The sequence below is a fragment of the Gambusia affinis genome, linkage group LG01, assembly GCF_019740435.1.
Source record: "Gambusia affinis linkage group LG01, SWU_Gaff_1.0, whole genome shotgun sequence".
Classification (NCBI taxonomy): domain Eukaryota; kingdom Metazoa; phylum Chordata; class Actinopteri; order Cyprinodontiformes; family Poeciliidae; genus Gambusia; species Gambusia affinis.
The window spans coordinates 41,731,695-41,747,903 of record NC_057868.1 but is presented as its reverse complement, the minus strand read 5'-3'; the positions used below and the strand labels follow the sequence as shown (position 1 = coordinate 41,747,903).

The 16,209-nt window shown below is 47.4% G+C and overlaps 1 protein-coding gene across 1 annotated transcript in view; it reads right to left on the bottom strand.

Annotated features, from left to right (window-relative positions):
- The window catches only part of plxna3 (plexin A3), a 54,486-nt gene extending 39,106 nt beyond the window's left edge, over positions 1–15,380 (bottom strand). Inside the window, exons 1-5 of the mRNA XM_044115123.1 lie at positions 15,108–15,380; positions 2,517–2,889; positions 2,255–2,445; positions 1,450–1,997; positions 1,195–1,359 (exon numbers count right to left, since the gene is read on the bottom strand). Coding sequence (XP_043971058.1) covers positions 1,195–1,359; positions 1,450–1,997; positions 2,255–2,445; positions 2,517–2,818 — 1,206 coding nt within the window. The 5' untranslated portion in view covers positions 2,819–2,889; positions 15,108–15,380. The remainder of the gene's footprint in view (positions 1–1,194; positions 1,360–1,449; positions 1,998–2,254; positions 2,446–2,516; positions 2,890–15,107) is intronic.
- Between the last annotated feature and the right edge of the window lie 829 nt (positions 15,381–16,209).

Here is a 16,209-nt window from a genome sequence, read left to right as displayed (position 1 = left end):
TGAAGAAATGTTAGCAGCAATAAACCTGTAATCTGCTCTCTGATCTGATGTAGTGGATTAATATTGTTAAATAAGAGCTGGAAACTCTTCTGACTTCTTAATTCTGGTTCTTTAAGCACATGATCATCACTGTACAGTGCTGCTTGAATGTTTGTGAACTGGTTGAGTAGTTTAGGTTTTTCTTTTTTTAACCATAATTTTCTTATTTTCTCATTACCAGTTTTTCTATACAAGATGTCAGGATTATGTTCATCGATTCCATTTGCTTGTTTTGAGGGAAATGTGTGAATTGCAAGCAGCCTAAATGAAACATGGAATCAGAACATCTGCAAAAGTAAATGAACCACAGCTGCACTGGGAAAGACAATCAGTAACTTCTAGGAAGTCCTGACAGCGCCGGATTCTCCCTGAAGGGAGTCGGTGGAAACACCACAGACACACACCTAGAGCGAGGACAGACGGCGGCCTGCTGCAGACGCTTAGTGAAGAATGGGCCTGTCACACACACACACACACACACACACACACACACACACACACACACCCTGCTGCTGCTGATAAAGGAAGCGGGTCAGACGGGCCGTAAGCCCCGCCCCCAGCGCTCAGCCCCGGTTCTGATGTTTTATGGCTTTCATCAGCATGAGGCTGATTGGCCGGTTCTGCTTCCCCCATTGCACCCCCGAACCGGGCCGGCCCAGATCGCCGCTCCTGCCAGAGTCTCCCTGCCCGGTTGCCATGGTAACAACTGCAGGCCATTACCGCCGTGAATACGAACATCATCTACCCCCGACCTAAAATAACCTCACTGCAGCTCACACTGAGACACATTTCCTTCTGCTCCGTTCTTCATTCCTCGCCTACAAAGGCGCCGAGTTCAGAACCCTGCGAAGCGGATCCGGAACAATCTGGGAATCTGATTGGACTCCAAGCTCAGAGAAACGCCAGCATCAGACCCTGAAGCTGTGAGACCAACGCCACAGCACGATGGAGGCGGCGTGTTGCTGCGTCAGGCCAGAAACGATGGAAAACAGGAAACAATGGCAAAAAGCATCAACGTCACGCAGAAAAGGAAACTTTGTGAAAACCGCAGCGCCACAGACGCGGCGCCACAGACGCGGCGCCACAGACGCGGCGCCAGGTCTCGCCTGAAAGAGACCCTTTTGGTCTCAGTGACGGATTCTGCCGACGACTCACAGTGTGGATGCAGTGCAGCTCTTTGTTGAGTAACCATGGCAACGTAAGGTGTCCCTCTCCACGGTAACAGGAGCTGATGCGCTCCCTCATGGCCAGGTTGATGTCATGCAGGGTGAACAGACACAGCACCGTCTCTCTGGGCGGGTTGGACCGGTTCTTCTGACCCTGGACACAGAAACAGCAGCCCGGTCAGAGTTGCTGGTTCCATGCCCTCGCTGCGGCGCGGCAGCACAAGAAGAGACGCAGGGAGCTCACCTGTGAGAAGACCACAAACAGGACGTCGTCATCCGGGCCCAGGCCGAGCGCCTGGGCCAGCCGCCGGCCCGGCTTCTGCCTGTAGGCGGCCTGGACCAGCCGGTACTCCACGCCGTCCTTGGTGCAGCCTAGAGGAAACTCTACGTACGAGTAGAACTCGGTGTCATTGGAGCACATCCTCACAATCTTGGAGGTGAAGAACTTCTCCCCGCCGGCCTCCATCTGGGTCAGCTGGGTGTCCAGCTGCAGAGTCAAGAAGTAGACGTAGGTCCGGCTGGAGAAGCCGTACACGTAGTAGATGTCAAAGGCCGGGTAGGTGGACAGCGTGTCCGATGGAATCTTGATCTGCGACGACACAAATTCGTCCTGGTAGACCAGCGAGAACATGTCGTTGTTCTCCTCGTCGGCCACCAGCTTCCTGCTCGACAGCGTGGGAAAGTACTCTGATTTCCCATCAATGGCGGCACCAATGAACAGCCGGCTGCTGCCTTTCACCGGCTTCTTCCTCCTGGTCTCCTCCATCCAATCATCTTCCCCGACGACCACGCCTGCAGAGGGAGAGGAAAAGGAGTAAGAGAACCTCCAGGCCTCCGGGGGGCGCCGACCCAGCTGGTCAGGAGGAGGCGCAGGGATACGGCTGCAGCTTAGCGACAGGAAGTAAATGTTTGAGCATTGAAGCGCCCATCTGAAGAGAAGAATTCACGATATCGCTGTGATTCTCAAAAGTTGCTGTTTGGATCCAAAGGCCGGGTTTCCTAGACTGCTTCAGATAACCGGGTGTCTCGCCATGCTCCTCGGCCCCTACCTGCCATGCCGTCGGGCTCCTTGGCGCCGGACAGGTAATGCTCCTTGCGGTGATGCGGCTCTCCCAGCTTGAAGAGGTCGTCGAGCCGCAGGAACTGGCAGACGCCCTGCCAGATGGAGCCGCAGGCCACCAGTCTGCTCCCAGTATAATCCACCAGCAGCAGCTTGTTCACATTGTCCGTGCTCTCCAGCCTGGGGGCAGAGAGGTCAGAGGTCAGAGGGTGAGGCGGGCCGGCGACGGCGGCGACGGTTCGGGGACTGACCGGTGGGCGCAGGCGCGGACACTGGGGGGCGGGTAGCAGCGAGCGTTGTCCTCCACCGGCCCGGTCACATGACTCTTCAGTTCCAGCAGGGAGGAGCTCAGCTTCACCACCCGGTTCACTGCGCCCACGAAAACCTCGCCCGTCCGTCGGTGCACCGCCAGGTGGGTGAAGGATGCGTCGGGCGCCCGGTACTCGACACGGCCCGACGGCGGGGAGGGCGGGGCTGGGAGGAAGAGGAGGGATGGGAGGAGGAAGAGGAGCAGGAGGAGAGGAAGAGGAGAGGAGAGAGAGGAAGGGAGCATGGTGGAGCGAGAGAGGAAGAGGAGGAGGAGATGCTGCAGGTCCGATGAAGATCCGCTTCACTGATCCATGACTGCAGAGACACAGAGAGAGAGACCGGGTCAGAAACCAGAACTAGAACATATATGACTTCGGAACCGGTTCAGGTTTGGTTCCCTCTGCACTTCCAGTAGTGCTAGCAGAGCTAATATCTAGCTTAGCAGCTTAGCTAACTGATTAAAGGGCCAATTAGAATCAAATCCTTCCTGTTTCTGTTACCAGAACCTCAAATACCCCTGGAGTTTGTTCACGCTGTTGAAACCAATTAGCACATTACGCTAATCTGCTAACAGCAGAGCTAGCATCTAGATTAGCACGTTGTGATAACTTTGAAAAGATTTAGCACACTTAGCTTACCCTGTTCTAATTTACTCAGCTCTTTTGTAAAGTTTCTGTTATCTACTGCTGAGAAATCTTCAAACGGTTGAATAATATTAAAACTCTTATTTTGAAGGGGCAGACGTTTGTTTGTTGTATAGTATATTAAATATATTTTCATAAAATGAAGTGTATAACACCAAAACTTAAATCTGAAATTCCCATGTAGCTCTATGGGGATTTTGTGTTTTATTAGCATTTTTTTAAAAATGGAAACAAAGACAGGAAAATGTAACAAAGAGAAAAGTGAAGTTGAGTTTCTTTGAAACAAACAAAATCATTTTCTGCACCACTAAAAACAATTCAGGCACCAAGAGTAAACATTAACCAAGGACAAAGGCAGCACACCGTCATCCTCACCGCCGGCTGTGAGCCCACAGCAGGACTGCTTTAGCACTCTAGCATTAGCTTCTGCTAAATATCATCCTGGTTTTTAAAGCTGCAGCATTAGCTAGCAGGGTCGACCTTCGGGTTTCCACCAGTCTGGGTCACATACAGCTAACGGACTTGATCCAGACCAGACCAGATCTGCTGCTAACCCCCAACAGAACCAATCAACCCTTGGTTCTGTTGTGATGGACCCAAATCAACAGAGTCCTAACCCAGAACCGTCAGCAGCATGATTCTGACACTGGGGGTTTAAATCGGTCAAAGTGGACAGAACTGGTACTGACCCAGTACCACCCGGGATCCAGAAAACCCAAACACAAAATCCTGATCCGAAAGTAAAAGGATCCGAGACGAATCTGGGTTTTTAAAGCTGCAGATGATTTTATCTACCAGCAGAGAGTCTTGTGTGTGTGTGTGTGTGTGTGTGTGTTGGGGGGTTTGTTTGTAAACCTTGTGGGGACCATTTTCCTGACACATACATTGTGGGGACCGCTGCTCTTTGTGGGGACCGAAGCCTGGGCCCCACAAGAGGAATCACTGTTTGTGGGTCAGGGGGCAGATTTAGGACTAAGGTGTGAATTGAGTTTTGGTTCGGTTTAGGGTTAAGTATGTAATGGTTAGGAATAAGCTAAGGTGTGTAGCTGACAGTCGGAGATCGGACCCAGCTCAGGTTTCCTTCAGCTTTATTAGACAATCAGACGGAAACTGATCAATATCTCAATCTGCCTCACACACACGTTTGTCTCTCTCTCTTTGTGAGGACTTTCCATGGCCTTCCATTCATTTTTACACCCTAACCTTTAACCTCTTACCTCTGACCGAAACCAAAACCCAATTCACACCTTAGTCCTAAACCGCTAACATAAAAACAGCGTTTCCCCACAAGGAGCAGTGGGTCCGGAAAACGTCTCCAACATAGCCGAGTGAAACCCGCTCAGAAATATAAAATCACAGCAGAACCTGCTGATTCTGACCAGAACTGAACCAGAACAGGGCAGTGGTAAATTTCTCAGCCCCGCAGAGAGACGCTCAGGAAAGTACGTTCAACAATTAACCCTGTGACACACACACTACACACACACACACACAGCCAGCGTTCCATCTGTCGACCTCTCCCCTTCAGCTCAGCAGGCTAATTAACTAATGTGCTGATCTTTCACTGCCTCTTTGTCCCTGTGTGTGTGTGTGTGTGTGTGTGTGTGTGTGTGTGTGTGTGTGTGTGTGTGTGTGTGTGTGTGTGTGTGTGTGTGTGTGTGTGTGTGTATGAGAGTGTGTGTCACAGGGAGCTGGCCACAGTAACGACACAGAGAGTTTCTCTGACTGTGCCGGGTTTCAGAGAATCATCCCCCGTCCAGAGCTCCCCATGTTCTGGTCCAGATGTTCTGGTCCAGATGTTCTGCTCAGCAGGAGCCTTCAGTGGATCAACTGTTCCTGAACATCTCATGTTCTTGAAATCCTGGATCTTCTGCAGGTGAAGTCAGGGTTAGTTAACCTTCATGGTTCTGGCTGAGGGTGTAACCGCCTGGAACAGAGCCCAGAACCAGAACCAGAACCAGAACCAGAACCAGGCACACACAAACATCAACTAACTGGATTTTTTCTACTGTCTTTGAACAACAAATGGGCCGGTTCTGATGTGGAAAACCAGCAAACGGAATAAACTGAGCCATCTCTTTAGCTCAGCATCTTTAAAAAAGACAAAACAACAGGAGAGAAACCATCAAACTCTGAACCACAGAGACACTGGAGAACCTGAAGCTCCAGATGCAGTAGACGGACAAAATGAGGCATTAATGCATTCTCACATTAATAACATATTAATAACACATTGATAACATTAATACGTCTCTTTAGTTTCCCTGCCGGCTCTGCCCAGCCGGCCTCTGTAATTTCCAACTTCGGCTGCTAATAGTTAACGCGCCAGAGAAACGCAATGGCTTCACTGTTGGCCTGGGCGATGTATCGAGTGTACTCGATACATCGCGATATTTTAAATTTATGATAGTTAAAATAGCTATACCACAATCATCGAGTATAAATTGTCGTTCAAATAATAAACGTTCACCGTCAAATTCACTGCGAGTATGGTTTATCAGACACCCTATGAATGCATCACCAGTCCCTCGCCCCTCCCAACCTGAAAGTTTTCTACCAATCAGCTGCGTGGAGAAAACAATCATGGTGACAGCGAGAGTTTGAGCCGTGAATGAAACAGAAACTGAAGAGGAATCGGATGAACTAGTTTAGTTCTGAGGAGAAACAGCTGGACCAATAATCTGGCACTGGTTTGGATTTTATATGGAGGATGTTGAACATCCATCCATCCATCCATCCATTTTCTGTTCACCCTTCGTCCCTAATGGGGTCAGGAGGGTTGCTGGTTCCTCTCCAGCTACATTCCGGGCGAGAGGCGGGGTCACGGGGTCACGGAGTCACCCTGGACAGGTCGCCTGTCTGTCTCAGGGCAACACAGAGACACACAACCATTCACACGCTCACACCTCGGGAGAATTTAGAGAGACCAATTAACCTGACAGTCATGTTTTTGGACTGTGGGAGGAAGCCGGAGAACCCGGAGAGAACCCACCATGCACAGGGAGAACATGCAAACTCCATGCAGAAAGACCCCGGGCCGGGAATCGAACCCAGGACCTTCTTGCTGCAAGGAAACAGCTCTACCAACTGCACCACTGTGCAGCCCGGATGTTGGACAAAATGAGGTAATTTCCAAAACATGTTATCAAACTATCGCCACAAAAGGTTAGACCACAGATTTATTGCTTCCCTAATCAGATTATTCTTTACCTGCCGCTCATAGCCGGTAGAACTGCTCTGTTAAAGTGAAACCTAGAGATTCATTTAGAGCTATGCAATGGGAGAAATAACTCAAAACTACTCATTCTATTTTACTCGCTCTCTGTCCGCTTTATGTTACACGTAGACTCGTTGCCATTGCAACTGGCAACAATGCAACTTTATGTATCAGGATTCAGCACCAAAAACACTCAAACATTTCCCACATAGAGCAAAACATTCAGATCGTTACAGTTTGGGATTTTTAGGCTTGATGTGTATTTTGCGATTATTAATAAATAATCACTGTGGTTGATTAGCCACCGCTGCTATTAGCTATGCTAACAGAGCTGTGGCTATTAGCTAATTTAAACACCTGCTCTACTGATGATCTGTCAGTGTGTGTGTAGGTCGCCTTTTTATTTTTGAGCTGAACCAAAACACACTTTATTCCACAGCACATCTATTTAAGTTTGTCAAAGTCAAGCATAACTGACCTGCTTCCTTCTGCCTCGCTATTTTTTTCTTACTTAAAACTTATATTTCACCTTATCTAGTCATAGAGTAGATCAGGGGTCTCAAACTCCAGGCCTCGAGGGCCGCAGTCCTGCAACTTTTAGATGTGCCTCTGCTGAACCAAACCTGAATAGAATAATTAAGGCTCTGGAGAACTGATCTACACAAGGTGGAGGCACATCTAAAAACTGCAGGACTGGAGTTTGAGACCCCTGGTGTAGACAGTTCATAGCAAAACACTGCATCCCTTTTCATAGGAGACATCTATCTGTTTCACAGTCTGTCTGAAAACCAGAGCGCTGCTGATCCTAGAGCTAAGTCACAACTGGACCCGGGCCGACCTGGTTCTGGACCCACTGCAAAACCACGGAGAAAAAGTCTACAGGAAATTTTCATTTACCGATGACCACAGCGCGAGCAGCAAACGTCTACCTGGAGAAACAGACATCACTGTTTCATCTGAGGGAACTTCAGCTGCAACAGCAACGGTTCCACACAGAACGATTCAGAAGGACTAAAAACAAACATGAAGAGAGACAAGAAGTTCTGTAAAAGAAACTCAAACATCCAGAACCTTCCACTGAAAGGCTGAAGCGCCTCCTCACCTCCTCTGTACTCTCTCTAACTGAACTCTCTGTTTCACTGAACAGTTCTCCATATCACTGAACAGTTCTCTGTTTCACTGAACAGTTCTCTGTTTCACTGAACAGTTCTCTTGTTTCACTGAACAGTTCTCCATATCACTGAACAGTTCTCTGTTTCACTGAACAGTTCTCTTGTTTCACTGAACAGTTCTCTTGTTTCACTGAACAGTTCTTTCTCTCTCACTGAACAGTTCTCTGTTTCACTGAACAGTTCTCTCTCTCTCACTGAACAGTTCTCTGTTTCACTGAACAGTTCTCTGTTTCACTGAACAGTTCTCTGTTTCACTGAACAGTTCTCCCTTTCACTGAACAGTTCTCTTGTTTCACTGAACAGTTCTCTCTCTCACTGAACAGTTCTCTGTTTCACTGAACAGTTCTCTGTTTCACTGAACAGTTCTCTGTTTCACTGAACAGTTCTCTGTTTCACTGAACAGTTCTCCCTTTCACTGAACAGTTCTCTTGTTTCACTGAACAGTTCTCTCTCTCTCACTGAACAGTTCTCCATATCACTGAACAGTTCTCTGTTTCACTGAACAGTTCTCTTGTTTCACTGAACAGTTCTCTGTTTCACTGAACAGTTCTCTGTTTCACTGAACAGTTCTCTGTTTCACTGAACAGTGTTTCACTGAACAGTTCTCCCTTTCACTGAACAGTTCTCTTGTTTCACTGAACAGTTCTCTCTCTCTCACTGAACAGTTCTCCATATCACTGAACAGTTCTCTGTTTCACTGAACAGTTCTCTTGTTTCACTGAACAGTTCTCTTGTTTCACTGAACAGTTCTCCATATCACTGAACAGTTCTCTGTTTCACTGAACAGTTCTCTTGTTTCACTGAGCAGTTCTCTTGTTTCACTGAACAGTTCTCTTGTTTCACTGAACAGTTCTTTCTCTCTCACTGAACAGTTCTCTGTTTCACTGAACAGTTCTCTTGTTTCACTGAACAGTTCTCCCTTTCACTGAACAGTTCTCTGTTTCACTGAACAGTTCTCCCTTTCACTGAACAGTTCTCTGTTTCACTGAACAGTTCTCTCTCACTCTCTCATCCTGCTAATGAAATAGCAGCAGGATGCAGGTAGCCTCAGATGTGTGGTAATAATGGCGCTAATGGAGCCACTAACAGAATTTGATCTGCTAAAACACTGAAATCAAAATTATTTATTCCTTTAAAATATTTGAAGAAAAATCATCCGACTACAGAGAGAACCCAACAGAACAAACAGGAAGGCTAGCTGCTTAGATAGCCACAGCTAACGACCACCTGTTTTGATTATCATACATTTTGTCATACTTAATCAGGCAACAGAGCTAATCAGGAAGATTTAAAAAGAAAAGCTATAGTCTAAGATGTAGGCTAAAGGCTAGTTGCTCAGCTAGCTAATTGGACAAATCTACAGATTTTCTCTTCTTAGTAGAAAATTACACATAATGTCAAATATATATCACTTTTTGCTCACTTTAATATAAGACAAAGCCCAGCAGAAGCATTTGGATTTATTACTTATTCTGAGCTAGTATTAGCTACTTCAGTTAACTCAGTGTTCCTGTTTGCTAGCAGATGTAAAATCTTTGCTGTTTTAGGGTTTACATTTAAATATATAACCTATGCAGTGACGTGCGGTTAGGGAGGCAGATGAGGCTGCAAAATAATACGTAATGATAAAATTATTTATTTTTTTCCAAAATTTATTTATGCTTTAACATGAGGTACAGTGTAAAGACAATGCAATAGTTATACAGTTAACAGCGTACCTTTAAATACAAACATACTTGTGCTAGAACAAGCCCAATTATACCCACATATATATATGATAAAATTATTTAAATTGCCATATTGTGTGACGTGTTTCCTGTGCTGAGCAGCATCAGAACCCAGAGAACAGATTGGAGGCGAGGCAGGCAGTTCTCTGGCCTGATGGCAGGGGGCGCTCATGATCCCAGACATACAGTAAGTAAAGTGCAGCGATATATTAATTATTGCCTCTTTCAATGTAAATATGGATGACTACATTTCTATACTTTCAGCAGTTCCTGAGGAGACAAAGCTGCTCCAGCTAGTTGTCATTGTTTCAGCTAACGGTGTCAAAGCAGCTCAGCACCAAAAAGACTGAAAACAAACAGCTGGAGCTTCACTGGCAGCGATCTCTGCTGAGACAGAGACTTTTAAAGCTGAAGGAAAATAAGGAGGACTTTTACCAGAAATATTTTTGTGCATGAGAAGGACTTCATTTATAAGTAACATTTTTTTTGTTTAGTTTTCTAATGAAATGTGCGTTTTGTGGCTACAGTTGGTAGGCTATGTGTAAAAAATGCAGAAAAGAAATGTAACCAGCAAACTGCTATGTTATCTTAGCTAATAGCAGCAGTAGCTACGAGCTAGCACAGCGATCACTTATTAATAATCGCTAAATAAACATTAAACCTAAAAACAAACTACTGGAGCAGACTGAATGTTTTATGCTGAGTGGAAAATATTTGAGTGTTTTGTTTTGTTTTTGGTGTTGGATGCAGAAACATAAAGTGGCGTTGTTGTCAGTTGCCATGGAAACGAGTCTGCGTGTAGGGTAGCTGACACAGAGCGCCAAAAAAAGCGGTTTTGAGTTGTACTTCACCAGTTTTTCTGATTCATTTGATCTTTGTTGTGGAGGACAGTACAGATGAATAAGTTTCATTGAGTGAAATGAATTGTTCTGCCGCTGTTACGGCCCGGCCCGTATGAGCTGGTGCAGCCGCTCTGTGGCTGATGTGCAGCACTAAACATGTGACCTTCGGTGTCCACGCTGTCTCTGGGTGTGGTGCTCTGCTGCCACTGATACTGACTTTCTCAATCCAATAAATATTCCTTTTGCTGCACCTTAACCACCTTTTGTTACAACACGGATAAAACAATTTGTGTAACAGCGTTTCTGCGCATGCGCTAAGTCCCTGAATGAAAACCACATGGAGGGGTTTATATTGGTAAATATGATTCCGCCAGAGCCTCATTGCACATCACTGGATCTATAAATACGGAATCAGAGATAATCAATAACAGGGATTTTTCAAACATGTTGGTGTTGGATTTTATCCAGTGGAAAAGTGAAATTTTCCTTGTTTTTTAGCTGTAAGGCCTGACTAGTTTTAATTTATTTTATCCGCCAAGAAATCATGACATCTCATAATTGAGGAAATTCATGCAATGGAGAAACAGACTTTTTCATTAAGACTTGCCTCTTATAAGTACAATAAATACTGGAAGAAATGGATCAGCCATCGGCGCCTGACACCAACTGTAGAATTAATGTAATTATCTATTTTCTTGCTTTAGTTGTTTTCCTTGTTGATCGTCACTCAGCTGCTCCCGTCAAACTAGTTGCTCTGTAATATTTTGTGAGGGGGGGTCAAACTCTTCAATGCATGTATGTGTGTCTCTAAAACTGTAAAAATAACAAAAATAAACTTTAAAAAAAGAAAAAGAAATCAGGAAACCAGGCAGAAGCTCCCAGGCTGCACGGCAACAAGGGACTTTGACCTCTGACCTCAGCCGCCTGCTGCTGGGCCTTTAATGACATGAAGTTATGACATCAGAACCACCGGGACGTTTACCACAACTTCTCATCTTCTGGACCCGGCTGGGCCCAGACAGAACCACCGATACGGACCATACCAGTGAGACGTGACCTTTGACCTCAGCACTTGCTCCTTGCTGGGCCGCCTGAGAATATAACAGGTAGCAGTTATATTAACCCGGACTGGACCAGAGCCGATCGGTCCGAACTGGACCGCTGTATTGATCCCAAAGAAAAATTAAATGTAGTAAATCATAAATTTTCCACATGTATCTCCTGTAGCAGTCTGTGTTACACGAAGCTGAAAGAGCCTGACTGAAGACGCTCTGATGAAGAGGATGATGGTCTTCATCTTCACAGGATTACTTCCACAGTAATCCCCAGAACCAGAACCAGAACCAGGCTCCAGGCGCTCGGCCTCTTCAGGCCCCTGGTTCTGGTTCTGGTTCTGTTCATTCATTCATAAAAATTTATTCCAGATGAATTTTTCTTGTACTCCACTTCTTGTCTGTGATGAAAAAAGGATTTGACCTTTGACCCCATGAAGTTATCTCCTTGGTTTTGTTTCCATCCCAGATGATTGGATGGTTCCTTCCATGCCAACAAGCCCCTCCTCCTCCTCCGATCCGCCTGGCGACTGCCGAGTCATCAGACCGTTTCTATTCATGAATCTGGACAGTGTGAAGGAACCACGAGTCCAGTGGAACCGGGTCCGGTTCCGAGGCGGTACCGGACAACGGCCGCCTCAAAGCAACTTCTCAGTTAGAAGAATCGGATCGCGGAGCGACGCGACGCAGAGCGATGGAGAGAAATGGCAAAACACAACTTAAAGAGCTGCACCCGCTTCAGACAGGAAGGAGACACACGTCCAGCTGCTGGAGGTGAAAAGAGTTACTAGATTGTTTCCTCATCCTGAGTTTGTCAGGAAACCCGGAGGACACCGTCCAGTCCTCCAGCTGGACCCGGATCTCGCTGCTCTCATTGGTCCCAGGCAGAAGCTCAAGCTGCCCGTCTGTTCTTAAAGGGCCGGTATCGTGTAAATCAGGGTGTCAAACTCCAGTCCGCAAGGCCCGGTGTCCTGCAACTTTTAGATGTGCCTCTGCTGCACCAACTGAATAGAATAATAGAATAATGAGATCATTAAGGTTCTGGACAACTGATCCACACCTGGAGGAGGAAATTAATCCGTTTCATTCCAGGGTTTTGTACCTGTGGCTCATCTAAAACCTGCAGGACAGACTGGAGGGCTGGAGTTTGAAAACCCCTGGTGTAAATCATCATGGTCTTCCCTGCCGTGTAGCTCTGATTCTTTCATGTTGGAAAATTTCTTTAATCTCCATGGCAACCATCCAGCTGTTAAAACATCTGGGTGGACATAGCCCCGCCTTTCGAGATGCAGCTCCTCCCCCACTCGGCTCCTTTAGACTAGCCAGCAGCAATTAGCAAACAGCTGCTGAGCTCATCATAGGAACTGCTGCTCAGAGCAACGCTGGAAAAGATGTTAAAGGGTTAATAGAGGAGCCATGTTGGGATGACGTTCTGGAGGCGGAGCTTCAGAAAGAGCAGTTCTTAAAGAGACAGACCCAATTTCAAGGCATTGCATCAAGAAGTCACATTTATTTAAAGTCATATTTGATATATGAAAGATTTCATAACAACTGAAGGTAAAATAGCTGCTGCTTATAAATGGATACCGGCTCTTTAAAGGTTCTGCAGGTGGTCAGGTTTGGAACCTGAACGGCTGGTTCTCAGAACCCAACAGAACCAGAACCAAAGCTGTTGTCTTCAGTTTCAAGCAAACTTCCAGAACCTTTGGACAGTTCCCAGAAGAACCAGGAGGTTAGATCGGTTTGGGTTCAGAACCTCAGCAACCAATCAGACACTTCCATCCTCAGCTCTGACCGACAGCTGCTGTCCGATTGGCTGGCAGACCCTGGCCCACACTGCAACACACTGATGGGTCTCCAATAACACCACAAAGATACACGGCTGTTACCAGGACAACCAGGAGGCGGGACCAGCAGGGAGAACCAGAACCAGCGCTTCAGATAACTCGTTTCACTGTAATGTCCAGATCCAGCTTCGACCAGCTGATGCAGACTGACCCCTGACCTCCAGCCCAGCATGCACTGCAGTGCTGACCTCATCAGTGTGGCTCCAATCCACACAGGTTGAGGGTTAAACTCTGCAACAAAGCGTTGTTTATGGAGAACTGGGTCACTGAGCTGAGAGCCTCCAGACCGGACCGCTGGAGGTTCTGGACTAACTGATGACCTCTGACCCTCCAGAGCCACATAAAGCCGGTTCCACAGTGGGCCTTCAGAACATTTCCAGAACCAGAGACTAAAGTCTCAGATCAGAGAAACTCATCCAGGAGTTTGATTCCTGCAGCAGCGTCTTCACAGGTCTGATTGACAACCCAACGGTCCAGAACGCTGCTGCTGGAGTTCTGACTAGAACCAGGAGGATGGAGACACCACCTGGTTCTACTGGTAGTTTATAAATCACTGAAAGGATTAAAGATCTGCTGCTGGATCAAGCTGCTGGTTCTGGTTCTGCATCCAGAACCAGAACCAGCAGCTTGATCCAGCAGCAGATCTTTAATCCTTTAAACATGGAGAAGCAGCATTCAGCTTCTATGCACCACAGATCTGGAACAAACTTCCAGAAAACTGAAAACCAGCTGAAACCCTGAATTCCTTTAAATTCAGACTGAAAGCAGCTGGTTGGATCCAATCTGATCAATAACTGGAACATCGATCAATAATCTGATGATTATTGGTGCTGAACGGTTCTGATCAACTGGACCTGATCAGAACCATCAGAGCATCAAATCTGAACATGTTCCTGATCTGGATTTGGACCTCCCGACCCGGGTCGTCCCGGTCCCATCAAAACCGGCACATGGGTCTGCTTCAGCCCCCTGTCGGCCTCAGGCCCGGCTCGGCCCAAAAGAATCTGAAGCTGCTGCACATGCTCAGTGCTCCACAGACAGGACCCGGTTCTGGTTCTGGAGGATCTGGTCCAAAGCATGCTGCTATAACAGCACCACTCACAAACCATTAAGAGATTGAGCCATGAACCAGAACCGAACCAGAACCAGCACCAGCACCAGAACCGAACTGAAAGATCAGAAGTGAAACCTGAACAGATTCAGTTTGTTAGCAAAAGAATCGGAATCTGTTCGTTTTCCTAAAGAATGGATCTATGTTGGTTATGATGAGCAGAACCGGACCGCTGATCAGAACCGATCGGTTAGTTATTGAGCAGCTGGAGCTCCTCCTCCTCTAATGAAGTAAATTGATTATCGATTATTGATGGATTGGTGCTGAACTTCAGAACCAGTTGCTTCAGATCGGTCTGGATGTGACGTGATCAGCTCATCTAGATCACAGATTGGTTCTGGACGATCCGTGACTTCCGGTTGATTCTAACTGATTCGGTTCTTGAGAACTAATCGGATCATTGATCCGGACTGAATCGATCAGGTTTATCTGACTAAACAGAAGAAACAAGATGAATGAGCAAATATCTCCAATCCGGTCCGGTCAGGCTGCGGCCCTGAGGATCAGAACCAGAACCTGGAGCAGAAAATTCGGTGTCGGTTTTGATCCAGCAGAGCCAAAGTTCCGATCCGTTCAGGGGTTCGGCCCGGTTCGGCCCGCTGAGCTGAAGCTGCTCCCCCCTTTGTTCTCCTTAATGGAGCCGTGGCCCCCTCCCCCACAAAAGCAGGGTCAGCCTAAAACCCCGAACCCGGTACCGAACCCCGGCCGGTTCGGAGCCCACAGAGAGAGGGGGGCAGCATCACCCCTCCACCCCCCACTGAGGAAAACAGGAGGAAATTTCCACGCAGAAACGGAGCGAGGCGTTTTCCCCAAAAACACCCCCCTCCTCCTCCTCCTCCTCCCCCTCTCAGCACACCGGCCCGGTACCGGTCCCGGTCCACTCCCCCCGAAACCGACAATCTCCCTCACGCGCGGACTTACCTGGATGTGCACGCGCAGAAAAGTCCAATCAGATATTTAAATCCAAAGAGGCGCGCGCCTCGGCCGCCGTTTTCTTTTTCTGCCGCAGCCGCGCGGTTCCGGTCTGGGCGGACTGAGGTTCGGTTGGTCCGGACCGGCAGATCCTGGTACCGGAGCGGTAAAAATCCAGCCTGGAGGTTCGGAGCTGCGGCGCTCTCTCAGCCTGGCTCGGCTCGGCTCAGACACGGACAGCCCCCAGTTGGGCCGAACCACTCTGAACTGAACCGCGGGGTGGTGCGCGCACACGCCCCCCTCTCCCCCCCGCACACCAAACACTCAATCTCACACACACACACACACACACACACGCGCGCACGCACACACACACACACACACACGCACACACACACGCTAATTAGCCAGGAAGGCTTACAGCACAGATAGCTGGTTAAACTATGACACGAAAGACCAACGCACGCGCATACACACCCCTAGCACGCGCTGCGTGTATCAGTCCAACTCTTTAATCTGAGGCTGATGAGACAGAGAGAAAAACAGTTGGATGGATGGATGGATGATGGATGGATGTTGGATGGATGGATGGATGGTTGGATGGATGGATGGATGATATGTTGGATGGATGGATGGTTGGTTGGATGGATGGATGATGATGGATGGTTGGTTGGATGGTTGGATGAATGTTGGATGGTTGGTTGGATGGTTGGATGAATGTTTGTTGGATGGATGAATGTTTGTTGGATGGATGGATGGATAGATGGATGGATGGATGAATGTTTGTTGGATGGATGATGGATGAATGTTGGATGGATGAATGTTTGTTGGATGGATGGATGGATAGATGGATGGATGGATGGTGGATGGTTGGATGATGATGGATGGTTGGTTGGATGGTTGGATGAATGCTGGATGGATGGTTGATGGATGGATGGATGATGATGGATGGTTGGTTGGATGGTTGATGGATGGATGGATGATGATGGATGGTTGATGGATGGATGGATGATGGATGGATGGATGAATGTTTGTTGGATGGATGATGGATGAATGTTGGATGGATGGATGGATGATGATGGATGGTTGGTTGGATGGTTGATGGATGGAT